Below are 26,975 nucleotides of genomic sequence, written 5' to 3'. Positions count from 1 at the left end.
TTTTCATTTCTGGCTCGGGCTCTTGGCACAGGCTCAACACTTTCTTGCATGCGAGTACATTTATCAGGCGCGACTTTGGCCTTCAAGCCAACCCAAGAGAGTGAGAACAATGGGCCAAAAGCACTTGTTTCACATGGCAATCAAAGCACCTCAACATACTTGGCCCTCCACATTGTTTTTGGGTCACTTGGTCGTCGGCGAGTCTCGGTGCTGATTCTGTTTCTCGTTTTCTATGAGCTTTTGCTATTTCCGCCTCATCGTGCAGCGTCTGGCGCAGAGACACAGACGCCAAATTGTCGTCTCATTGTCGCCAAATTGTTGCTCCGCTTTCTTGTGGCGCGCGACTGACTTTGCCTGCAGTCAGCTTAGCCTTGAGCTGACAGCTTCAGTTCCAATGTAAATGCTTATCTAACCCGGAGTCGGACTCTCTTCACGCTTATTTTCAGCCAAAATTTGCATTTTCATTTTATTTAGTGTTTTTTTATTCGTGGATCCCTTTGCTTAAAGACATTTCGGTTCGCTCATTGCACACACTTCGTAAAGTTGTCGCTAAACAGGTTTACCGTTTGTTTACGTTTCGTTTTCAGCTCTTGTTGTTTTTGCTTTCGGTCGTTTGTCGTTTGTCTTCCGGCTTCACAATTTTCTTGCAATTTATGCACTGACCCGTTTTTATATTCCTTCCCCCTCCCGACAATTGTCCGCCTCTTATTGTTGCCTTAATTAATTTCACTGTTGATTATTGTAAGCGATTTACTGCTAGTTTTTCTTTTATTGTTTACATAATAAGCAAGTGAACTGCATTTATTGGAAAGCTAAAATAATGAGCAAAAATTCAATTAAATGTATTGCCATAGTAAAAATTTGTGCCTCAAGTTTTGTCCTACTCTTGTTTTTAATAAACACTTTCATTTCCATAAATAAATCTTTGGACTTTAAATCAAGCATAAGTATGCCCCAGATTCATTCAATATACGTTTTGCTTCTGTGCATTGAAATATACTTGACTGCCAATGGCAGCAACTGATAAATATATATGTATATATATATATTTTTTTGCCTTTAATATTTCATTAATAAGTGCGCTTTAAATTAATGCCTTACATTGAATACGCATATTGGATTGCAGTGCATTTTTAATGGCCTGACTATTAAATTCATATATTTGTCATAAAATACAGCGTTTTTTATTCAATTAAAAATACACACACACACATTGTGCGTTGTGTGTGTAGTCAACAGTCATTTGTTACACACGTTAAATGGATTCTCACAAATTGTGGAATTCTGTTTTGTGTTCAAAAAACACACATGATGCTTATACAACAATTTGATTTATTCATGACGTTTAAATATGTTTTAGTTTATTGTTATGCTACATGAAATTAAAAAGTTAATCTCTTAATATTCTGAATTACTTTTTATTGTTTAATATTTTTGATATATGCACATTGCCATTTGTGTTGCAATAAATGCAAAGCACTTAATTGTCGTCATTTTGTGTTGCTAGTATGTGTAATTATTTTTATAAAACTTTGCATAATTATAATAGTATTGAAGGTGGAGAACACTCCGAGCTCAAATTAAGAAGGCACTGGAAACAAAGCAAACTGAAAACTCAAACAAATGCAAACTTAAACAATTTTGTGCAACTGCTAAAAGTTGAGAAAATGTCTGCCAAACTTTTCGGTTTATCATTTTCAAATTTATATATATATATATGTGTATATATCTTGTTGTTCCTTCCTTTTCTTTTTGCCAGAAACTTGCAGACATTGTGTTGTTGAAAAATTGCTTATATTTCCGTTTCCGTTTTTCAAGCCGCTAAATTTGTATGTCTGTGTGTGTGTCAATGAGTCTGCATGTGAGCTTCACATTGCCTCTGACCCCCCGACGAGTCTTGGCTTGTAAGCGTCTAGTGATGTCTGTGCATAAATTAAAATGAAATTCGTTCAACAGACAGATACCTAAAGAACGCCAGCACAAAGGATATAAATTTAAAACTAAATGCAACATGGCATATAAATGACTCTTTACGCATTGCAATTTTAATGAAATGTCTTTCGACTGCAGCTGCAAGCTTATCACACGTATAGCCTTTGCCTCTATCGTTGCTCTTCAGTCAACTCTCAACTCTCAACTCTTTGCTGAACTGTGTGGCATAATAGCTTACGAAATGCCACCGAGCTTATCATTTGCCGACAGCCAATTCATACATGAATAGAAATTCAAAAATATGCTACGATTTTCAATACACACACACATACACACACATGTGCATGTAGAGAGATATGGGTACGTGTCTCTTGTGCAACATTTGATATTGATGAGTTTTGCATTTGCAACCTTTTTGTGCATTCATTTATGGTTTTGGAAAATATATGAATATTACTATTTATGCTAGAGATCGAATACACTTACTTCTCGTTGGAGTGCTTAGCAAATTCACAGACAGTTTTAGTTTTGCAAATACTTAATTGGCCAGAAGAGTTTTATTTCAATTTGTAAATACAGTTTAGAAATTAGTGCTCAACTGATAATAGGTTGGTACAGGATATTTCTGTAGGCAATAATACTGCCATAGCATAACAGTAACTGCTTTTTTTTCTAAAAAAAAAACATTGCATAAATAAATATTTTTTGTTGTCAATATGCGGTGCTATATGCTGATGACGACTGATTGCGTATACGTAATGTGACAGTTGTTGAAAAATATTGCGTATGCGTATGCGTACGCGTATGTGTAATCTGCGAAATATATTGTTGATAGTCACGTGAGGTGCTGTCTAGCAATATATATATATATATCTTGTCGAGTTGTCCCGTCGTCTATGATTTTTAATTTTACAATTTTTGACATTTGCGTTTGCATTTATATTAGATTTTACGAGGCCACATTTGAGAGCAGGCGCCAGCTTGTGGCCCCCCTTGCGTCCCTTGCTACAGGTGTCATTGCCGGGTCAATGGAGACTGACAAACCGAACGACTCGTTGCAAGCGTGACAAATGGGATTTGGCTACAGACCATGCGGCTGCATACGTAGGAACTCAAGTGTGTGTGTGTGTGTGTTGCAACATATTCCATGCTCGTTCACATGCCAGCCACGCTTCGAGCTCACAGGTTTGCTGATACGGATAAATATGTGTGTGTGTGTAGGAGACGTATGTGTAATATAGCCAGCCAAGCTAACAAAATTCCCAAGAACACGTAGACAGATAGAACCAGTGAGTGGGTGAAATCCAGGATCTGTCGCTTAGGCTGGCCTGGACCTGGGCTGGGCTTAGTTGGCAGTTTAGCTTAAATGTTGTGACTGTATCTCATAAATTCACTGGCAATTTCATTTTGCAAATGTTGGGTCTGGCTGTGGGCCAATTCAGGGCTCGCCTGCTCTAATTAAAACATTAAATTTGCAAATGTCTTAATACGATAACAAAAAATATGAGAAGAACAAAAAGATTGTAAGAATATTATTCAAGTCCCTGGTCGACATTGTCTTGGCCGATTGCCTGCAGCTGGGCTGCACTCGAGTGCAGCCGCAGTCTGCGCATCATCATTAATTTCGACACAACACAACAGCAACAACAATGACAAAATGTACTCCAATCAGTTTTTCAACGACAACTCGTTTGGCGCCGCTGGCAAATGCTTGTCACAAATTGTTGTAGCGCAGACACACACACATACAAGTCACACGAACATAAGCAGCGGACAGCAACAACTTTAATTTTTGCAATGAATTTTATTTAAAAAAAGTACAAGATATAATTACAAATGTCTTTGCAAAAGGCAATCAATTGATAATTAAATCATATACACAAAAAATTCAGGTGCTCATTAGTGCAACATAATTATTATAAACTAAACAAAAGCCATTGCTATTAACGTATTCTTAGCTGAGAATATTTAAAACAAATTTTGCTTTGCAGACGACAACTGGCATAAGAAGCTCTGCGTTGGCTCGTAATCTATTACACAGCACACACACACACACAAGTGTTAGTTTATTTATAGTATATTATATGTGTGTGTGCTTTGGTAAACCCTTTTTGCCATTAGCATAAAACAATAAATATGTAAAGTTAATAGTCAAATGATTGCTCACAAATCCATAATCATACTGAGCGCACACACAAACAATTTTGCCAACAATTGCTGCCCACAATGTAGCACAAACACAGGCCACACACACACACATACACACACACATGTGCCACATAGCACACACAGGCACAAAGCAAGCTAAAGAGCTTCCCATCTAAAGGCCTGTACGCCTCGCTTCGTCTTGAGCTTCATCATAATGCCGTTTACAATGAGTCGTAAAGTAAATTCAAGTAAGCGACTCCCGTTTGACTTTTGTGTGTGTGTTCGCCTATTTGACTTTGGCTAGAGCAGTCAGCCAGCCAGCCAGCCAGCCAACCAACAGTCAGCAGTCAGCAGTTGGTAACAATCTCAGTTAGCGTCGAGAACAATGGCCGGCGATAAATGGCAGTAAAAAAAGAGAAAGAAAAAAATAAAGAAGCAGCGCAATAACATTAACCGTTAGCGACAGCGTGTCTTTGTCGCTGCAAGCCAAAAATACGGCATTTGACCCAATTCGCAATTCTCGCATCACGCTCCCAACTCTTTCAACGCATTTGGGGTCTAGATTCAATCGCGTGCGTCATTGGCAAAGCTGTAACTAGCGCTAAAAGCGGAGGAGCAGAACGTAGACGAACGGGCTGCAATGTTGCGGCATTGCCAACTTTGTCTATGCGCCTACCGTTCGTATTTGGCACACACACACACGCACACACACAAACGCACTTAAAGCCAAACTCTCGCACACTCTGCTGACACACGCACTGTTTGGCTAGTCATGCATGTGTTAGTCTATCTATTAAGCACCGAAGCCGGCACCAGGCACTTATCTGCCCCACGATTGTGTTTGTTGTTGCGTATGTGTGTGTATTATCTACATGTGTGTGTTTATGGATACACGGGTATTTGCGCCAAGCCGCTGGCTGAACATCTACAAATGCCTTATTATTGATTCTGACAGAAAAATACTTAAATAAAAAATAAATAATAAAATAAAATAATAATAAAATTGACTTGTTCGCTTACTATTTTGTTCATAACTTTGGAAAAAAAAATTGGTAGGTAAACAGTTATAGGCTGCGTTATAGCTGGCAAAGCTTGAAATTAAACAAAACGCAAGTTTGTAAACTTCACAATTTGAATGCAGTTTAATTGGAATGCATCTCACGAGTCTAACAAGATAAAAACTCTGAAATCGGACATCCTTTGGCTGAGTTATGGCTAATCAAAGTGCGACATTTCAAAGAAAGTTGTCTTGTTTGCTTACTATTTTGTTCATAACTTGCAATAAAATGTGCTAGGTAAAAAATTATATAGCCCTCATTTTAATTGTTAATGCCACGCCACATAATATATATAAATCATCCAATCGGGCATCCATCGCTAAAGTTATAGCTCGCAAAGCTGAAATTGAACAAAACGCAAGTTTGCGGCCATGGTTTTTTAGCCATAACTTGGCCAATAGCCATCCTATAGTGCAACCGATTACTGTTGCATGCTCGTAATGATGCTAAAAACAAAATTGCATCATTACATTTTGGATTCTACAACTTTCGATTTTTGGCCATTTTTAACAAAATTCGTGATGTAACCATCATGAATTTTGTCAAAAAATCGAATCACTTGGATTTTCCAAATTTGAATGCAGTTTCATTAGGAGGCTTCTTACGAGCATAACAAGACATAAAACTCTCACCTATGACGTCATACGGCTGAGTTAGAGCTTGTCAAAGTTAGTGAATGTTTGAGTTTGCTTACTCTTTTGTGCATAACTTGGCTAAAACAATTCTAAAAGATACATTTTTATAAACATTGGAATTGCAATTGCTTTGCCAACATAATATGGTATAAAACATTTCAATCGCACTTTCTTTTGCTGACTTATACCCACACAAAGTGAAAAAATTAAAGAAAACGCAAGTCTGCGCTTTGATTTTTTGGCTATAACTTGGCTAATACGCAACTAATTGTGCAACAATTATTGTTGCATGCTCGTTAGGCTGCTAGCAACAAAGTTGCATCATTAGATTTCTGATTTTAGAACTTTTGATTTTTTGACAAAATTCGTGATGGTGATCATGAATTTTTTCAAAAAATGCAAAATTTTAGATTCTCCAAATTTGAATGCAGTTTAATTGGGAGGCCTCTCACGAGTATAACAGCGCATGAAACTCTGAAATCGGACGTCCTTTTGCTGAGTTAGAGCCTTTAAAAGATTGATGTTTTACAGAAAATGTTCTGGTTTTTTTACATCCGCGAAAGTATGCAACACTTTTTGCAAAACTCATGCATTGCTAAAAATACTTGCAATCCTGGATATCCTGGTATGCAATTTGATTGATTTGATGCCCAGGAGTACAAGGAAGGATAGCGGAGGAGAAGGATCTAAATAATAAATGTTTTGTAATGACCTGGTTAATTCATATTCCTTCTTTATATTTAAAATTAATGTACTTGTATTTTTATTAAATAATATTATATTTTATTGATTAAATAACGTTATTATAATGTTTACAACAAGCTTCAATGCAACGTTTTCTGTTAATAGTATATTGCAAATGTTAGTTGGTTGCCATACATTGGCCTCGGCCAATTTAATTAGCCATTAAAAATGCTTTCGCGTGTTGCTTTCCTTAAGGAATATGACATGCGTGCAGATAAATTCATAAATAAAATTCTGATACAAAGTCTCTCACACACACACACACATACATATATACATATACATTTTGTATTATTTAATTTTTCTGGGTTGTTGTAATTTATGCTGCTGTGGCTGAAATTTACGCTGATTTTCACAGACGCTCATATTCAGGGCTTATACTATATGTAGCGAAGCTTTTGCCTCATCATCATTTGTTCGTTGTGCCGTTGGCTCCTTGTTGCTGTTGTTGTCGCTGCCACTTAACACCTTTTGGCAGCAGCTGACACGCCCAAGCAATGTTAATAAATGCGCCACCTTCTGGTCCCTTCCTCCAGCCGTTGTTCTCTTCCTTCGCGCGCGCTTACTGTCAACAGTGCCAGCCAAGATACAACCGAGTTGATCTGCTCACTGAAAATACAAGAAATATATGTGTTATTCATATACATACATACATACATACATAAAAGAGCAGAGAAAAATTAACTGAAAGTTGTGCAAGCGTTGTTGATGTCTTGGCCATTTTGCGCGGCATTAAAAAGTTTTTAAAGCCATTTACAGGAATTTAAGTACATCAGAAGTTCAAGCTGCAGCTGCAGTAGGTGTTTGGTTGTATACGGCTTATATCAATATCAAGCTCACACCAGATTATCTTTTATGCAAAGGTTGAATGCTTCGATATTTAAGCAAATTAAAATCAAAGCGAAATTATTAAATTAAGTGCATGGTTATAAATCTCAGTTATCTGCATTTAATACATTTGCATTTGTAAATAAATTTAATTGGCGCCTTGAGCTGCCAGCAGCCAATCGATGACTCAACAGTCATTTGTTGTGTTAGCTAATGGCAATTATTAAATATTAAGCATAATATGTTTGTTTCACAAGCGGATGTAGCCGCTGTCGGAATTAAATTTTCAACTAGCAATGCCAGAAGAGTGAATCAAACAAAAACCATTGGCATGCGGGCGTAAATTGCACCCACACTTTGCTAAGTATACGCAGTGTGGTACACACACACACACACACACAATAGCACGCATATGGCGCGGAGAGCGCTAATTGCTGACAAACAATTGCCATCTTCAATTACAATTATTTGCAATCACTTTGCAGAACTCAAGTGTTAAATCCACTTCAGCGTGAACCGTCATCGAGTTGATGGATGAATTTTTTATTTTTAACTAGGTGGCGCACCCGAAACTCACACACACACACACACATTGATTGTACTGTTTACTTATGCACACAGTGTATATAGTAAGCTGCTTAAGACGTGTGATCTGCCCCGATTGCACATTCTCGTTGAGCTTATTACACTGAACTGTCTGCAAGTGACAAGCCTAAGTAGACATTAAATTCCAGCTGCTGAATAACCAAAGATTTGTGGCACACCCTCTCCCGTGGTGGCCCTTCAACAATTTGTTGTTTTTAATATTAATGCTGTAGCTGTTTAACACTTTTGGCACGTTTTAATTCACAAATTTTTAACTGGCTTTTTATGGGCATCGTCATTTGCTGCTCGTTTGCTAGCTTACTTTTAATTATTGAGTTGTGAAACTTTTAATCTCGCCTCAGTTGCTGTGCTTTTTGCGCCTTACTTCATTTTTTATTGTTTTGTTGTGTCTCGCAGCGATTTTATATTTTTCAGATGAGTATGCAAATTTGTGCAGCTAAGTTCCCACACCCATTTTGTATATGCCATTGTTAGACTTGGAGCGCGTAAGGTTAACAACAACTGATGTGAGTTCACAGCACACAGTCTATATTCGAGCCAATTAGCTCTTTGAGTGCAGACCTTACACGCATTTATCGCTGTGTGAGCTGTAGCTGAATAATTCATTCAAAACTGCATTAAACTTACAATCCTTCTCTCATTCAATTCAGTTGCATATGAAAAGAAAATAAGGAAAATGTTCTTGAACAGTTAGTTTCCCATGCTGATTTCTTGCCATTTTGTTGAGCTCAATAGAAATGGAAAACTCCTTAGCTTTTCTTTTTCAATGTATCTCTCTCTCTCTCTGCATTGCCTTTTGCGTCTGCTATAATTCAATTTTCTGAGCGAGAAAATATAAAATCTTTCATTAAAATTCAACTGCATCAGCGAATTTGTAACACTGGCCACACCACAACCACACACACACACACACAGACACACACATACGTTTTTACTTTTATGCATGCATACATACATAGATTACATATATATGAATAGGTACCACAAAACCAGTGGCAAATCAATTGGAAGTCTGCTTTTCATTCAGCGGTCATTTCATGCCAAATTGATTGTGAGAATTTAATTAATTTCCTTTTTACTTGCTGTGTGCCAAATTGTTGAATATATAATGGCATATATTTAGATTATGATCTGCACAAGTTATTTTTGATTTTAAAGGACTTTTCAATGGTTGATGGCTTGCGCTTGAGGCATTTAAAGCTTCTTTAAAATGACAAACAATCTGACAAATTATGTGTTTGCTATTAAAATAAATTGTAGCTCGGCAAAGGCTGCAAATGGAAATTGAATTTTTTTGCAGTTCGCATTTGGAGCAGGCAGTCTGAGGGCTAAAGTTAAGCGGAACTTTGTGGCACGCTACTCGAGGAGTTTAGTTTGCAGACTCCGACATGTGCCCAAAACAATTATGGCCTGCAGCTAATTTAGTGGTGAAACATTTGAACAGCAAACAGCAGTGCACCAAAGCAAAAGCGAGAAGGAGCGAGCGAGCTAGTCTAAGAGTTTTATGTGTTGGCCATGAGGCACATAATGTTGCTGCCTACGACGAGTGCGCTTAAAATAATCTCAGTTAAACATGCCCCACAATTTGCTTACCAAACGAGCGCGCTGGCTGGCAGCTTAGTTTTTATGCTGAGACTGAGACTGAGACTGGCTTGGAATGTGGGCAATTTAACGTGTGGAGTTGTCTTGGGATGGAATTGAATTCAAGTGTGTGTGTGTGCCTTGTTGAGTGTCACTCACATTAAATAGTTTTCTTTATGTTGCCAGTGTGCGCATGCAAATGGCTTAAAGTGCTGCAACTCGAGATGAATTTGCGAGCCAAGCTTTGTTTATAACATTTGAGCAGCCAAGTTCATTTCGTTTCGCTTAGCATAAGTTAATTTGTTATAGAAATGAATTACTTACTCTATCGATACACAATGATCTCAAACAAATGTTGTGCTCTCGGTGAAAGCTCCACAGAGTCTCAGCTTATCACCAGTCACAATGGCGCGCATAAATTGTGGGCCATAGTTTTGACCCTTTTCCTTGGCCTGCGCATCAGCGTCCAGGCGTATGATGTAGTCCTTGCTGATCAGGCAATTGGAAATGTCCTGCTCCAGCTTGGGACTGAGTATGTCGCATAAGCTGCTGTCGCCTGCCGCTGCTTGTTTCTTGTTCACAATGGTGCAGCAATTCTCATGCTTGAGTATTTCCTCGAACTGCTGCTTCACCTGAGCCTGAGAGCTGCGCTTGGGATAGCCAGCGAGTCGCTCAAAGCACTTGTATTGGTAGAAGCGACGCTCCAGCTCAGCAATGTCGTCCAGCAGCGGCTGCACATTGAGCTGCTCATCGGCGGGCGCACGCGAGAGGCGACACAAGTCACTCAGCAGCTGTTCGATGTGCGTGCTAAACAAATCAGTGACGCGCGCGTTGCTCTGCAAGTCCTGCGAACAATTAAAAAGGCAAGTTAAGCAACACAATTTAAAGTATTTGTTGTTGAGACTTACAATCAACTTAAGTACGGCCGTGTGCAGAATGGGAACGATGGTGAGCGCGTAGATCTCGCTCATGTTGCGTGTCTCCAGATAGTGCAGCAGCTTCAGCGCCTCGTTGGTGTCGTCAAAGAGTCGACGCTGTCTCGAGACAGGCACTGGCTGCGCCTGTTGCCAAACCTTCTGCCAGGTGTTTCCCTCGGTGGTCATGCGCACGCTCAGTTGATGCCTCGTCTGACCGGTTTCTGTATTAATCAAAGCGTATTTAAAGCAAAGTCTTATCGCATTCAAGTGCGTCACTTACCATCGTGCACTTCGATCCAGTCCTTGGGGCTGTACCAGCGTATGAAATCGTCGATCTTGGCACGCGGATTGGCCGCCTTGAATGCCTCCATATCGGACATCAGCGAGTTGCACATCATTTGAGTGCTTAAACCCGAGCCAGGGCCCAGCTTGAGCATCACTTCAGCATCGTCTTGCAGCTGGTCTTCGGTCTTGGGCACAGGCTCCTGTGTCTCTGGTATGTAGAGATATTCATCGGGCTCGTCCAGCAAACGTTCGTTGGCCAAGCGCTTGAGGCGGCCCTCTGGCTTGATGCTGAGCACCGCTTTGAGTGGTGAGCTGCTTGTCGATCTCGATGCTGGCTCATCGCAGTCGAAGAACTCGCTCTCATCCTCATCTTCAGTCTCGTCGCTGGCACTTTGCTGCTGCTGTATCTGCTGCTTTTTGCGCTTGCCAATCAGCTCATGCTGCAGTCGACGCTCAACACAAACGTTCAGCAGCTGCAGCTTCTGATGCAACAGGCAGGTGCGTGTGTCTGGATAGCCTGGAGCAACGCTGTGGAGCAACAATAGAGAATGGCGATTAATGCGAAATGCATTTTGAGCTTAAGCCTAAAGTTAAACGCAAGCTGGCATATGTCTCGGCTATGGCTATTGCAATAAAAGAGAAGCAATCTGTGATGTGACAACATCATCAGCTGTCGTCTGTCCACCTGTCCGCTTGTGTGGCAACCCAAGACACGCACTAGCCGAAGACAGACGGGCAGGGCAAGGCGTTTGTCATTGTCGCCCTTTACCCCATTGATATGCAGAGCCGAGCAGCGCTTTGTTGTGCGTGCTTTCTACTTCTGCATATCAAATGAGTTGCCAACCGCAACTCGTCTCGTGACTCATGAGCGGCGAGTTTATTGAACCTGAGCCATAGCGTAAGCGTAACATTTATACACATGTATGTGTGTGTATAGTTGGGACTGCATGCAGCTGGGAGCTTGGAGCTTGAACTAGCTTATTTGGCCAGCGGATATGGACAGTTAGTGGTTTTGGCCAAGTGGCCACTCCGGCAAGGGGGTTGGTTGACACTGCATTTGCATAAAGTTCTCTTATTAGTTTGTCTTTAGTCAGCTGCGCCCGCAGGCGGCGGGAGCAGCAGCTGCTCAAAAGCTTTTTAAAGTTGAGGCTACAACGAAAAGGGAGAAAAGCCTTGGGCGCTGCTCAGCTGATAATCGAGCCACAAAATCAAGTGGCAATTATTGAAAACTTTTCTCAGTGTGTAATTTAGTGATTAGCAATTAATCTGTTTTGACGCACAAGAATCTAAGGCACGCATAAACAAATGCTGGCCCAGCTGTAAAATTTATAACTTTATGGGGCGCACAGATTTGCGCGTATTTATGGGTTAATGCCAGAAATTTGAATGCTATTCTGGGTGTTAATCTAATCTCCCAACTACGCGCTTGGTGGCTATCGCGCTGGGCCTTTCCATTCAAATATTTTGCGCAGCTTATCGGGCGACAAATTGGATTTGTAGCTTATAAAAGGCGTTGCGTATACGCAGCTGGCCGCATATTTGGCTAAAGTTTCAACACAAGATGTCGCCAAGGAGCAACAACAATTGCCTCGTGCTGCTGGCAATCTTTGCCTGCGCTGCTGGTGTGGCCCAAGCGCGCATTGATGACATTTGCTCGCTGTTCTCGGACGGCACCATCATACGAGATCCCGAGTCCTGCAGTCGCTACATCAAATGCGAGGACTTCAAGAGCACCTACACCACTTGCCCCAGGACCACGCCCTACTTCGACAAGGACAAGCAGACGTGCGTGAAGTCACTCGACGCCGCCGATGACTGCAATTTGTCATGCGTTGGCGCCTCGAGGCAATTCATAGCCGATCCCAAGTCTTGTTTCGGCTACTATTACTGCGAGGATGAGGAGACGCCCGTGTACGGCACTTGCGCATTGGGCACGCACTTCAATGTGACCACACAGGAGTGCTTCTGGGCCTCCATGTCGGAGTGCAAGACCAGCGCCTTCGACTACTGCAGCATCATAAAGAACGACGTGAACTTTGACAACGTGGCGGGCTGCAATCGCTACCATGTCTGCAAGAAGGGCAAGCTGGAGGACAAGGCCTGCAGCAGTAAGTACTACAGAGCGAGCACGGGCGAGTGCGTGGCCAAGACGCTGGTGCCCTGCGCGGCGCATCCTTACCCCAGCAATGTGTGCGGCACGACGAAGAGTCCCAAGAAGAACTACAAGGCAAAGGACGGGGCCACCTGCCAGGGCTACTTCTACTGCACCGAAACCGCGGATGGCTCGCCGGACCCCAGTCCGTTCTGGGCCAAGTGTCCCACCGATAAGTTCTTCGACGAGAAGTCGCAGAGCTGCAAGGAGCCCAACTCAGTGGTCTGCAACGAGGATCGCTGCCAGGGACGCACCCTGCCCTTCGTGCTGAGCAGCCAGACTGGCTGCCGACACTATCTGCGCTGCAAGGACAATCGCATAATGGACGAGCGGTCCTGCGGCAATTACTTCTTCGACGAGGCGAACGGCGTGTGCGTCAACCAGATTCTGAAGTACGCCATTTGCTAAGCCACCATTTACTTATTGAACATATTGTTTAAACTTGTATATAATATATACACACTCTAATTTAGTAATAAATATTCAAGCATTCGGGTTGGCATTTGAATTTGGCAAAAGCAAAAGGTGCCCTAAATATGAAGTACGCCTATTGTTGGCTGCAGAAGAAATCAGAAATGTAGCTCAGGCCATAAAACGTTTTGTGCTAATCAGTTAACGTTTTATGATTATGAGCAGCTGACGCTTATTAATTATATATAGATTGGCAATCTTCTAGAAAAAGGAAGCCAGCCGTAGACTTGAGCTATAAACAACAATTTGGCCACTCAAGCTTATCGCGTTAACTTGGTTAACCTTGCCCAAAGATTCAATGTTTATTCGGGCCAATCTAAAAGGCTTAGAGCCACATTAGACCCAAGTGAATTTCATTTAACTTTTCAATTTAAAAGCGTGCGCACACACACACACATACGCACATAAATATAATATACTATATATAAACTTTTCAATTGACAACTTTACATTTTGTAGAAAGTCGAGGAAAAAAATTGAAGGCGAACTTTTTTGCACCTGAAAATTCTAATCCACTTAAATGCTTAACAATATTATCATGCGGTCGCATGAGCCACGCCCACGCCCACACTGCTCTGCAGAGCGCCACAATGGCCAGCGGCAATAGCAACAACAAACAACAGCACGAAAGTCTCGTCGGCTTTTGTTAAATAAAACTTCAATTAAATCTTGTTTTAAGTGTGCCCAAAGCTGCCCCTCGAGCTGAGTTAAGGTACAAAATTCTTTGTGGGCTGCCCACAAAAAAAAATAAAAAAAAGTAGGTGGAAAATATTGTATTTTTGTTTTTTTCGCTCTTGTAGTCCACACTGCTGGCCATTGTCTAAAAATGCAAATTTGCCAAGCCGTCAAAGCAAATCCGCATAATTATGTGGCCGCCGCAACAACAACAAAACCGTTTACACCTTCAATTGGGCTGAGAAAAAAGGTTTTGTCTATTTGCTGTGCGCTTTTTGTTTTCGAACTTCGTTGCACACACACACAACTGTACTTGATTCGCATTTTAATTTATTTCTCTCTTAGTGTTTTGCAATTTTCGCACTTTCTCGCGCATTAAAAAATTTAGTGATGCAATTAATACGAAGGAGACAGCCAGCGAGAGAGAGAGCAAAGCAAAAAAATGAGTGCAAGAATTTTTTAATTAAATTTGTGGCTGGACAGCGCGCAGTGAGAAATGAGTGTGGTAAGAAGTGGGGGGGGCAGCAACAATGTTGAGGGGAATGCACACTCAAGCGCAGCAAAAAAAAAATATTGCAATTTATACTTGTACTACACTTTATCTTAACCATAAGGAAGAAATCCACAAAACCCAAAAAACAAACAAATTGTAGAAAAAAAAATTAGTGAAAAGCAAATTGCATGAAAAATTAAGTCAAGCGCAACGCCATAGCGAGCAATTGAAATATCAGCCACAGGGCAACAACCACACCACACAAAATGGGAAATGGCAACAACAAAGGCATAAATAACGAACAAAAAAGTAAAAACTATCAATCAAAAGACAATCTATTGATGATTTCGACGAGGGAGCGAAGCGTGCAACTTTATTTATTTATTCGTGGCTTGCGCCCAAAACGATGAATTGATGAATAGTTGCATGCAAATAGTGCGAAGCAGCAGCAGCAGCAGCAGCAGCCACAAACAGCGACCAGCTGTGGCTAAATTTGCACTTTTACTTTTTGCTTAAAGTAACACGAACAATTGATTATAATCATAACATTTGATTCGAGTTGAAAATCTTACAAAATGCTTGCATTTGTGCCATTGAACTTAAGGCGCCGCACAAGCTGCGTATGCGTAATATTTAGACAACACCTGAATCAAAGTGGCTGCCTCATAATTCAAGATTATGCAAAAAGGTCACACAGCTTTGGCCCAGTCGTTCTGCCACTTGCAACTTGCCACACATACCCAAGCTGTAGCTGTAGCTGTGGCTCTTGCCATTGTCTTGCCGCTGCCATGAATCACGCTCTGCCCACATTTTATTTTTATTTTTTTGACACGACTGTCGCGCTAGCAAATTAAATTAAATGCCTTCCCTAGTTAAAAAGTCGCCGGCATATCAACAAAATCTCTTGTCGGGGTGTAAAAAGGATGCGGGCTTTACTTTTACTTTGCCTTTTTTATGGCCCAAGCCTTTTGACAGGCCATCGCTAGGTAGTCAGCTCGGCTGGCAAATTAATCAAACCAACTTGCAAAGGATCAAGCCGCCAGTCCTCGCCCCCAGCTCCACCTTGAAAAATTGATGGGTCTTGGCGCGCGCCTATTTACGGACAGTTGGTTATTTAACGAGCTTGAAAATGAAAATGAAATTGAACGAAGCGCTTTGTGCTGCGTCTGACCGGACAAGAGTCCATCTCATGACCCAGCCATTTATGCAAATCCTTAATTGCGTATCAAATATTTTGGCCTGACACTTTACTCCTCCCTCTTTCCCTTTGCAGCTCTATGCCGACACCAAGATGAGATCCAACAACACCTTGAAAGCGGCACCCACGCCCGCGCCCAGACAGCTGTTGCTCCCAGCGCTGATTCTGTTGCTGGCGGGCAGCAGCAGTGCCCAGTGCCCTTGGCAACGAGATGTGCCCGAGCTGCAGGCCAGCTGCATATGCGCCTACAATCTGGGGCGGGAGCTGAGCGTGCAATGTGATCAGGTAAGACATTGGCTGGCGGACTGACTCACTCACTCACTCACTGACTGTTGCTTAGGTCGAGTTTACCCAACTGCTGGATGCGATGAACAAATATGCGCGCCAGAAGCCCGTGGATTTGCTTTATGTGAACAACGCTACGATTGAGGAGCTCACGGACGACGTGTTCAGCAATCTGAGTCTGCACAACGTGCAGCTCTCCAGCTGCGGCATCAAGCGGATATCAAACGGCGCATTCGGCGGGCAGGAGGAGGTGCTCAAGAATCTCAATCTGCAGGACAATCAGCTGAGCGAGGTGCCCGTGCAGGCGCTGCGGGTGCTGTCCAAGCTCAACCTGCTCGACTTGTCGCGCAATCAGCTCACGCAAATCCCGGACGGCGCCTTTACGGGCCTCACCAAGCTCTCCACGCTCAAGCTGAACGACAACAATGTGACCCTGGCGTCGGCTGCGTTCCGCGGCCTGGAGCAGAGTCTTAAGAATCTCAATTTAAAGGGCACAAAGCAGCGCCGCGTGCCCGAATGCATTCGCGGTCTCAAGAGTCTCGCGTTTCTGGACCTATCGCAGAACGGCATCAAGGAGCTGCCCGGAGCGGGCGGCGTGCGCGTTTTTGATGGCCTGGACTCGCTGACGGCCCTCAACATGGAACGCAATCTGATACAGAGCATTGCGGAGACGGCGTTCGCGGGTGTGAGGAAGACGCTGAGCTCGCTGAGTTTGCTCAACAATTTGCTGGCCGAGTTCCCCATCGGCGCCGTGCACTCGCTGAAGGAGCTGCGCGTGCTGGATATTGGTTTCAATTTGCTCACTGCACTGCCGGAGGCCGCGTTCCGTGGCAATCCGAGCATTACGCTGCTCGCCCTCGACGGCAACCCACTGAGCACAGTGCCCGAGGGCGCCTTTGCCCATTTGAATGCGACGTTGCGCGGCCTCTCGCTGGGCGGTCGCTTCCTCCACTGCGACTGCAAGCTGCGCTGGGTGGCCGAATGGATACGCAATGGCGACTTGCAGGTTTGTTGACCTTCTCTCTCTCTCTCTCCCCTTTTTGTGTTTACTTTGGCAGTCACGCAATTCTCTGACTGACTTCTGGCTATATTAACAGGTCACTTCGCGTGAGCGCAATCCACAATTTTGCGGCACTCCGCCGCGCTTCCGTGATCGCGGCTTTTACTCCATACAGCCGGAGGAGCTCAGCTGCCCAGATATAGCCGACGCGGCGCTGCGTGGTCCCGTCGGTCTCGCCGACAACCTGCGGCCCACGTTTCCCACATCCCCAGACTCCATAGAGTTTGAATCCGGCTCGGCCACAGGCACAGCCAGCGGCACAGAAGCCGGAACGGGCGGCAGCAGCACAGTTCCAACAACGACAACAACCATTTTAGTCTCCCCAACAACAGCTGCAGCGACTACAACAACAACAAAAACGACTGCAGCGCCCACAACCAAAACAAGTGCCTCGACCACAGTCAGCACGGTAAGCGAACCAAAGGAGATCCACACATAAACAAATTGCTAACTCTTTAAATTGCAGACGCGTCCGTCGACAGCAGCAACAACCAAGGCAAGCCCCTCGCCCACGGTGGGCGTCAATGGCACTGGCAGCGTCCAGGCCACCGCAATCAGCGCGACAGGCAGCTCCAGCAGCAGCAGCTCCATATTGCACACGAGTGGGAAGCAGGCGCCCGCCTGGCGACAAGGCGGCAATGCCAATGGCAGCCAGCACAAGCCGCAGCGACCGCCACTGGTGCTGGGCTATCCGCCGCAGCGCGGCACACGCATCGACGACGCCAACGAGGTGCAGGTGAAGAACGCGTTCCGCCAGGACAGCTCGGTCATCATACAGTGGGACTCGGAGACGGCCAACATACTCGGATTCCGTGTGGTCTATCGCCTGTTCGGCGAGAAGGCCTTCAAGCAGGGCCCTCCACTGGAGGCCAGCGAGCGCGAGTTCAAGATCAAGAACGTGCCCGCCCAGGAGTGCATCATAGTGTGCGTCATCTCGCTGGAGGAGCTGCATGTCACGCCCGAGACGGTGCCCTATCAGCAGTGCCGCGAGGTGCGCACTGTGGCCTCCCAAACCTCCAACATGGACAAGATCACGATAGCGGCCAGTGCGGCCATTTGCGGCACCATCATTGTGGCCGTCATTGTGTTCATTGCGGCAAGCAGGTGAGCAAAGATTCCCCCAACTCGACTGTGAGCTACTCTAAGCGCACTTTATGCTATCGCCAGTTTATCAACTTGAAACAAAAAAACATCATTTTGTTGTTTCAGGCGCTCGCGCAAACTGCAAAGCAACCAGCAAAAGAGTCCGCTGCCAATTGGAGGCTTGCCCGTTAATTGTTGCGGTCCAACCGGTTCGCCAGGACCACTTGGCTCCATTGCCACGCTATCGGCGTTTAACAATCACAAGGTGAGTCTATGCCAGTTGCCAATTGGCAATAAAAAACGACCGCAGATAAGAGGAGCAGAAGGGAGGGGGCAAATGGCAGCCCCAATTACGTTTGTGTGTGTGTGTGTCGCGGAAATTGAAGCCAACGCTTGTATTTATGGCCCAACAAATTACTCGCTGCCTGGCAAAACATTTAGATGCATTCTAAATGTATTGGGAGCATTTAAAAAATTCAGCTTAAATATTTAAAATTATTCACACAATGTAAACTTTGCTATTTGCAATTCGCAGGAGTGGGATCAAGTTTCGGCGTACAGTGGACGCTCCATACCACGGCCACGCATCTATCCGGTGGAGCAGCCGGATGATATGCGAAGTCATTTCTCGGGCATGCCTGGCAAGGTGGCCAAATCGAGGTATGTGTGTGTTTCAATTTAAATTTAAATTTATAGAATTCATTGAGAATTCATTGCTGGGACAACATTTGCTTGCTTACTCGTTATATTTATTTTTATAGTTTTTTAAATTATACTTTGCTTTTTATTTGTTCATGTGGATTATTTATTCATGCAACACACACACACACTCATACACACACACACACACACACACACACAGAAGCATAGCCGATGGGCAATCGCAACACAGTTTTTCGAATAATTCACATCGCGGCTATTTGGGCAGCGCCTTTCCCACAAATCTGGTCAATTCCCGCCCAGAGCTGCGTCAATCGCGTCAATCGCTCGCAGCTGCCTCCGAGCGCATGTCACGTGCCTCCTACGCCGGCTCCATACATGGCGGCAACGGCGGCGGCGGCGGCGGCATGGGTGTCCCACTCAATGGCGCCGGCAGCTTGATGGGCATGAGCGGCCTTGTGGGCAACGGCGGCCCCGCCAGCATTGCCTCCAGCAATGCAAGACGCTCGCGTCCGCGCTCCAGATCACGCGATCAGCTCAACACCACGCACATTCATAACCATCGACCGGGAAGTCGGTAAGTAGAACACCCACCCAACATCCCACGCAGCAGCTCGTTGCTTCACACGCTCAATTAACACACACACACACACAGAGAGAGAGAGACACACAGACGACGACAACTGTCAAGTCTAAGCAGCTTAACACTTGCCATTAATTAATTGACAATTGCTGCACTTTCAATTTTGTTTTCCAATTTGGCTAGAAACTTTCTTTTTTACGACCTTCATCTAATTTGATGTGCTATTAATTTTCTAATCAATTTGCGTGTGCGAAGAGAGAACATTAAAGCTTTTGCTTTTAACTTATATTATTTATTGCCTGCATTTAATTGGACTTTTGATTCGCGTTTAGTTAGCTAACAATACGTTGCGAATTTCAGCGCTGCTATTTATATTATTATTGTTATTAAAACTTGTTTTGACAGCAAACATTTGTTTTCATTTCGCTCGCTTTAGTTAATAATTTTACACAAGTCATTAGTTGCCGTTTTCATAACTTTCCATATAACAAATGATTGCTTCACTCACTCCCTCTCCCTCTCTGTGTATCGCAGATATTCGACTGCTGGGTCAACGCACACGCTGAACAACTATTGCGACACATCGGACAACTGGACGGATCATGACATGGACATATACATGGCGCGCAACCCAACAACGCGCAACGGCTTGGTGCCATTATGAGGGCGACTTATGTTATCCTGATATTTCAATGTTGTATTAAATCTGGATGGAATTCTCTGACAATACCTGACGCCGTCCATCGAGGGTGGTCGGCGTCAGCAAACAGACGCTGAGACGCAACAACAGCAACATCAACAACAACAACAGCAGCAGCAGCAACTAAGGCGAGAACGTCAACAACCACAGCAACGATTTAGAAACAATCAACAGGAACTAGAGCAGCCATATCAACAACAACAGCAGGCACAGCAGCAACAGCGATTACAATTCTACATGCCACAGACAGAGCGTTGCACATCGCCGCCCGACGTGGTGCCCCGAGCGGCCAATTTCCATAGCAGCTCCACAACAGGCAGCAGCAACAGCAGCAGCAATAACAACAATGTTGGCATTGTTGTTGAAAACTATTTTAACGAATATGAGCGTCAGGAAATCATTTATCATCCCACAAGCAACATTAGCCGCAACAACAACAGCAGCAACAGCAGCAGCAGCAACAACTGACAGCAGTCGCGTTGACACTCAGACAGTGGCATCCTTGGCGCCCAGCACCTCAGTGTCAAGCTTTGAGCAAGTGCAGCCAGCTGACTATGAGCAGCTGAACTTGACATTGGCTGACATTGACACTGACATGGGCATGGATGTGAATGTGGAGACGCTATGAGTGCAATGCTTGGAAGATGTTGTTGTTGTTGTTGCTGTGCTGTTGTTGCTGCTGCTTTAGTATCCTAAGCAATTTACATAGAACATTTTAGATGCAGAACAGAGAAAAGAGTGTAGAATAATACAGACATGGCTAACTATTTTTATATGCTGTTTAGAAGTGCAATGAATACACATGTTAAATACATGCATACATATTTACACACACACACACATACACACATATGTCTAAGCTGTGCTTTCCTTTAGTTCTTTTAGTTGTAGTTGAGTCGAAACATTAACACAAAAGTTATTCAAAGAGCTAACTAATAAGTCAGTACATTATACATTATTAATTAGCTATATGCATAAATATACAACTTATATCGGCAGAAGCCAACGTTAATTCATATAGCATAGGAGAATTTAAATTATACACACACAACAACATTTGAATTGTGCGATTAGACAAAGGTACTAAATATTTTACAGGCAGACTGTACATATTTTATTTTAATTTTTAAAATGTCAAAATATTCAATTCGTTTTTGTAAATAAACTAAATTGCAATTATTATTTTCTTTATCTATTACCTTTTTTCTTTGCTCTACTTGTCTAATCGTGCCAATACTTCAATACTGCCTTAAGAACTACGAAAACAAAGAATTTTAATTTCCATTATTTCAGTTTATAGTTTGACGTACGTTTTATAATTGCTACTGCTTTACTTTTTGTATAAAAGCTTCATATTTTGTAATTAACTTTGAGTTTTTGTATTAATACATTTCTTAATAAAATTTATATAATTTAAAGTTTCTTTCGTTTCTCATTTTCAACCACACACCTAATTCTTCTCTAAGCAAGCCTGACTGTAAGTCTCTGTACATAATAATCCTTAGCCCTAAGCTTCTGTTTTTAGTTTCGATGAATTTTGAGTAAGAGTTTTGTCCTCAGCGGCAAACTGATGCGGACACAGTTGACAGTTAACAATATTTAGTGCCAATGGGCAGGGTTAGCCTCCGGGCTGCACCCACAATGCCCATAACAGGCACTAGATACTTAGTCATGTAAGAAATATATCCATATACTAATATTCGACTAAATTTTAAGGCCGTGTTAACAGAAGAATCAACGCTTTGAGCATTAGACATATTTAAACAATGTAGTAAAAAACGGGAGCAATTATTTAGAACGACAGACACAATATAAAATAAAAATATATATTTAGTACATACATATGTAGGCGAATAGTTTTAGTATACTAATTAAATATGTTTCACCTCTAAGGCAAGCAGAGAGAGAGAGCAAAAAGAGAGTAAAGCAATGCAGTTGCACTAAAATATTTCAAATCAAATCTAGTTTAAGTGTAGCAACAATGAATTAACCTAATCAAACTGCCTTAGCACCAGCGAAAACAGAGAATATAGAATATGCATATAGCACGTGCTTAATTTTAGTTCTAACGGCACTCTCTCAAGAGATTAACGAGATGAGCAATATTTTATGAGAATTTACCATGTATACTGCCAAACGAAATGTTTCAAGAGAACAATTTAAATTTAGGCTTAATTTGCGATTAGCTGTAAACAATTTAACGTAGCTCATCTCTTTAAAAATAAGCCACAGAAGAGAACACCAATATATAGTATATAGACTTAAGTAAACACCATACGATTTTTAGATAATACTAGAACGGATTGAAGTTACTCTATATACATAGACATGCATAAATGTTCGTTGAATTGTTAAATTAACTAAAATGTTAACTTTGCGGCTTCAAAAAAAAACAAAAGAATACAATTTAGAAAAAATATATATAGTATATGTAGCTAATAAATTTCTTTCGCCTCTTTTGTTGCGTTGAATTCAACACGTTTTTTGTTTCATGTGCAATCACATTACAATTTAAATAAAGAATATTTTTTGTAATTCTTATGGGCAATACATCAATTTATTATAAATGCTAAGTACTCACCCGGGTACGGTGAGTGAATTATCCCATAGAAAGCGCAATTGACGTGTGAATGCTGCCCAGAGTTGGGCCATGCCCTCCAAATTGCCCAAGTGGGCGTGACAAGTGGCCAGCAGGCAACTGAGGCGGCTCACTATGGAATCCGGAGCGGCGCTTTTGATGCGCATCGGATCGAACTGCAAGATATTGAATATTGATTAAATCATTTTGTATAAAGAAATCAAAGGAAAACACACCTTATCCTTTGTGGCCTGTTTGGCATAGGGATAGAGCGCCATTTCGGGATACATTTCCGGAAACAAATACGCGAGCAGCTCCTTCAGTTCACTCACAGTCATGGGGCCGGGTAGTCGACTAGTTATATTAGCTTTAGTTGGCGCTTCGTAATTGCGATCACGCTTGCTTGTCGTCAGCTTATGCTCGGTGATCTTGTCAAATGGGTTAGTCTGCTCAGCTCCACTGCTGGTGCCGGAGAAGTTGCGGCCTACGTAAGATTCTAGGCTGCGATTGATATTGGCGACTGTCAAATAATCCCGCAGGCAGCAGCTTAGGTATGAAGACGCCTCCACAGACAGATAGATCTGACCGAGGGGTGCCTTGGAGGGCACAAACTCCGTGCGCTGTGCACTGTCGAAGGCAACGTGCTCGGACAGCTCTGGCCAGGTGTAAGCCAAGTAGCACTCCGTGCGAGATTCCGGTGTATAGCCATGCGGCAGCGCATAGAAGCTTTGCACATCAAGGCGCTCTACGTCGCCGTCCACAACAATATCCTCCGAGCTGAGTCCATGATCGAAGGGCACGTACAACGGCATGCGTATGCGCACCGTGTTCAACGCATAGGTGGTGCGCACTGATACCCTCGCTGCTTGCGTATACGCAGCTGGCACTTTGTCGTGAAAGAGCGTCAGCAAGCCCATCAAGTACTGGCAATCTTCTGGCGCTTGCTCCAAGCCAATGAGCCGGAAGTTGGTACGCAGCGTGGGAGCTAGGCTAACGCCTGTGTAAAAGTTCCATTTGGGATCGTATAGCTGCACAAATATGGGCACAACACTGCTCACTTCCGCAGCTACCACTGCAGCTGAGCTCAGAAAGAAGTTAAACTCTGATGTTGACTTCATGTAGTTTGCAGCATTCACCGGATGCAATACCACAAAGCGGCGGAGCCCATAAATCCTCGCCAGTGTATGCAGCTCACTGCCGTTTCTTATTGGTGGCCCAAAACTGTTTAGGCTGCACATTAAATCGTGATGACAGTGCGTTTTCTCAGCAGAACTGTCTAGTGCCTCGCCCAGCTTGCCGGTCAGTCTCGCTTCATAGTGGTCTATGGCAATGCTATTGCGCAGCAGATCCAGCGTTTCAGTTTTCACCTGCCACTTGCATTGATAGAGCTCCTCGGGCTGCAGTGGACGGCCTTTGTCTACGGCTACTTCCCATTTCTGTAAAATCTCGGCCAACTGCGCATTGAAAACTTCCCAATCCGAATCGGCGCTAAAGTTCTCACGATAAAAGTCATTATCGTCTATTTCTTCGGCCATTTCTTATTAATTTACACGCATCAACAAATTTATCACAAACACTTAACAAAAGATAAAACGTGACCAGCTGTTTCCACACAGTGTTGGAAAACCGAAAACATGCCTATCGAGCAATACAACATCGAGTATCGAATATAATTCGATGCACTTCTAATGTAAATAAACAAAGTCAGATTAACACGCTATGAAAAAACACAAACGCTTTTTATGGAGTCCAGCGGCTACAAAACTCTTGCTGAAGCTTTGGCTTCAGCACACGAATATTGTTGGCGGAGATTTAAAGAAAAGTCTAATGCATCAGACGGTGGCACACAAAATGCGAATGTATGGACCAACTGTACGTGAAATCAAAACCAAAGCCGACAACATGACCAAAAAGTTTAAGAATGAATTCCTGGACAGTCGGTTTACGGGAAAACCATCAGCATGGCCATATTTTACTATTATGCAACAAATCTTGAAGGGATCAAAAGCAGTTAACCTAAGTCTGTGCTTGGCAGAAAAATTTGGTAAAGTATATAAATATGCTCAAGAGATATTTTTTTATTAATTGTACATACCATGTAGATTTTTCTCCAATGGAAGACACTGACAGCGACGACTCAACGTACGCAAGGAAACATAAGGCTAAAGATATATTCGAACAGGAAATGGAAGCTCCAAAGCAGCTGAAGAGCAACACAGAAGAAATCAGCGCAGAGCTATGGAAGCATCCCAAATCTGAAGAACGGGAATTGGAATCTCCAATACAACATGAGAGCAAATCGGAAGAAAGCTGTACAGATGATGAGACGAGTGAAGATAGCCCATTAGCAAGGACCTTAGTTATAGAAGAGCGAAAATTGGCTATCCAAAAGGAAAGCCTAAAAGTTATGAAGACACTTGCAGATGAATTGTCCTCCCTCCATAGAGAATTTTTGAAAGCATACAAATTAAAGTAAACTGAATTGATATTAAGTCTAAAACTAAGCTCTGGTTACACGACTATTAATTTTTGTTTGTTATATAGTGTAAATAAACTTTGCTCAGGACAATTGACAAACAATTTTTTAAACTCGCACTTTAATTAAAGCTTTACTTACATATGAGCAAGAGTCTAAGTGGATCAACCTTTGATATATAGTTGCTATTATTTGTTGGCTTGCTCACTTGTTTATTTATATTTATTAGCATCATTCCATTCACTATTTGCTGTTGCGGGGTTTTCGCTTAAACGTAAACAATACGGCTTAACCAACAACCAGAGTGCCCTCATCGGGGAACTCATGGGTGGGCACCTCCAGGTTCAATGGCGCCGGGCCCTTGCGTATGCGTCCCGATGAATCGTAGTGAGAGCCATGGCAAGGACAATAGTAACCACCAAAGTCGCCAGCATTCGCAATTGGCACACAACCCAAATGTGTGCAGACGCCAATGACCACCAGCCATTCGGGCTTGATGACGCGTTGCTGCAAAAATAATGGTAAGCAAATGAGAGCCTCTCTAATAGATTGAACATGTGGTACATACATCGTCCGTCTCTGGATCACGCAGCGTAGAGGTAGGCACATTCCTTTCTGTATCAATCTCAGCTGGTGTACGATGGCGGATGAACAAGGGCTTGCCGCGCCACTTGAATGTCACTGACTTGCCCTCGGCTATGTCAGCAAGCTTGATTTCAATCTTGGCCATGGCCAGGACATCGGCTGTTGCGCTCATTGAGCCGATGAACGTGTTAATCAAGCCCTTCGCCGCATAAGCACCGCCAACAGCGCCGGCTCCCACCAGCATGTATGAGAACGCCTTGCGCTCCTCTGCGCTCTCGTTGCGACGACGGCTATCCTTGACAGAGTCACGACGATAGGGCGAGAAGTCTGGCACTTGCAGATCGGTGTGGGCCTGGCGCGTTGCTGCAAATACACAATAAACATTAATTCAGTTTGCATACTGTAAGCAAGCATTTTTTGTTGACAGTCCCTCCCCACCAACATATACAATCAGCTGTTTTGAGTCGCACGAGGTTAGGTTGAAATTACGTAAGGAAATTGCCAGCTTTAGCTCCTGCTGCACTTATAAAAACTATTTAGACTGCATTCAACTGGTTGTGCACACATTTCTAATATGAATCTTTGCTGCCAGCAAACAATTATGTAATTGTTGCTGTGCAATTTTTGTTGTAGTTCCTTCCTTACCAATTGTATTGACAGCGATCCCGCTTGCCCGAAGTCCAGCGGACAGCGCCTGTGAGCTGGCACGCACGCACGACACGGCTTTCATCATTTTGTGTTTTAGATTTCAAACTTTTCTATTTGTTTTTATGTCGAAAAATTTCGACGAAAAATTTGTCGTCAGATGTAGGAGTCAGGTCGCAAGGGCTATCGATTGTAAACAGTGTGACCATAAGCTACTTTAAAATTTTTCGGCAGCCCTAGTGACTGCTTAAATTAACACATATCATTTAGACTCGTACGTTCGTACTTTAACTGCTTGGCAACTGTCATCCATTTTGTTTTTCATCCATTCACAACACAGCACAAACTTAATAGGCGGTCTTTTTAAATTACACTTTCTAACTTTTTGTGTTTATTTGTAGAAACTTTGTAGAACTTTAATTTTAAATAAAAAAGTTTTCTAAAATACTCTCGATTTTATGAAAGCCAAAATATCCTGACTAAATTTTATTATACATAAAAAAGTCCTAAGTTATGATGCACCCTTTATTAATTATCATATCAATAAATTAATTAATAAATGTTATCATCAAGTCTTCCCCATGCTTTACTTACTCC

The 26,975-nt window shown here is 42.9% G+C and overlaps 5 protein-coding genes across 7 annotated transcripts in view; 3 read left to right on the top strand and 2 right to left on the bottom strand.

The window, feature by feature from the left end:
* The window catches only part of LOC108607639 (leucine-rich repeat and fibronectin type-III domain-containing protein 3), a 39,657-nt gene extending 19,574 nt beyond the window's left edge, over positions 1-20,083 (top strand). For 2 of the 3 annotated variants that reach the window (XM_033294906.1, XM_033294907.1), the window contains exons 2-9: positions 15,799-16,008; positions 16,064-17,014; positions 17,106-17,477; positions 17,535-18,172; positions 18,278-18,416; positions 18,687-18,811; positions 19,014-19,388; positions 19,929-20,083. In XM_033294906.1, coding sequence (XP_033150797.1) covers positions 15,817-16,008; positions 16,064-17,014; positions 17,106-17,477; positions 17,535-18,172; positions 18,278-18,416; positions 18,687-18,811; positions 19,014-19,388; positions 19,929-20,058 — 2,922 coding nt within the window. In that variant the 5' untranslated portion in view covers positions 15,799-15,816 and the 3' untranslated portion in view covers positions 20,059-20,083. The remainder of the gene's footprint in view (positions 1-15,798; positions 16,009-16,063; positions 17,015-17,105; positions 17,478-17,534; positions 18,173-18,277; positions 18,417-18,686; positions 18,812-19,013; positions 19,389-19,928) is intronic. The other variant, XM_033294908.1, reaches the window with a different exon arrangement.
* On the bottom strand, positions 6,564-24,241 carry LOC108607640 (rab3 GTPase-activating protein catalytic subunit). The gene is made up of 6 exons (XM_017998568.1): positions 22,909-24,241; positions 22,676-22,848; positions 10,730-11,262; positions 10,441-10,670; positions 9,857-10,377; positions 6,564-7,126 (listed from the first exon to the last, which is right to left on the bottom strand). Exons 1-5 carry the CDS (start codon positions 24,205-24,207, stop codon positions 9,877-9,879), a joined length of 2,736 nt encoding a protein of 911 aa, XP_017854057.1. The 5' UTR covers positions 24,208-24,241; the 3' UTR covers positions 6,564-7,126; positions 9,857-9,876.
* On the top strand, positions 12,278-13,378 carry LOC108607641 (peritrophin-44). The gene has a single exon (XM_017998569.1). The coding sequence runs from the start codon at positions 12,296-12,298 to the stop codon at positions 13,292-13,294; it is 999 nt and encodes a 332-aa protein (XP_017854058.1). The 5' UTR covers positions 12,278-12,295; the 3' UTR covers positions 13,295-13,378.
* A 136-nt stretch (positions 24,242-24,377) lies between the features above and the next one.
* LOC108596724 lies at positions 24,378-25,233 on the top strand. Its single transcript, XM_017982770.2, has 2 exons — positions 24,378-24,716; positions 24,775-25,233. The coding sequence occupies exons 1-2, from the start codon at positions 24,392-24,394 to the stop codon at positions 25,146-25,148; spliced, it is 699 nt and encodes a 232-aa protein (XP_017838259.1). The 5' UTR covers positions 24,378-24,391; the 3' UTR covers positions 25,149-25,233.
* A 110-nt stretch (positions 25,234-25,343) lies between these two features.
* On the bottom strand, positions 25,344-26,570 carry LOC108596732 (cytochrome b-c1 complex subunit Rieske, mitochondrial). The gene is made up of 3 exons (XM_017982783.2): positions 26,379-26,570; positions 25,717-26,096; positions 25,344-25,655 (listed from the first exon to the last, which is right to left on the bottom strand). The coding sequence occupies exons 1-3, from the start codon at positions 26,464-26,466 to the stop codon at positions 25,437-25,439; spliced, it is 687 nt and encodes a 228-aa protein (XP_017838272.1). The 5' UTR covers positions 26,467-26,570; the 3' UTR covers positions 25,344-25,436.
* Positions 26,571-26,975: the final 405 nt, after the last annotated feature.

This window comes from Drosophila busckii, chromosome 2L (assembly GCF_011750605.1).
Source record: "Drosophila busckii strain San Diego stock center, stock number 13000-0081.31 chromosome 2L, ASM1175060v1, whole genome shotgun sequence".
In the NCBI taxonomy this organism is placed as follows: Eukaryota; Metazoa; Arthropoda; class Insecta; order Diptera; family Drosophilidae; genus Drosophila; species Drosophila busckii.
Note: the sequence above shows the minus strand (reverse complement) of the source record. Positions and strands in the feature narration are given on the sequence as shown.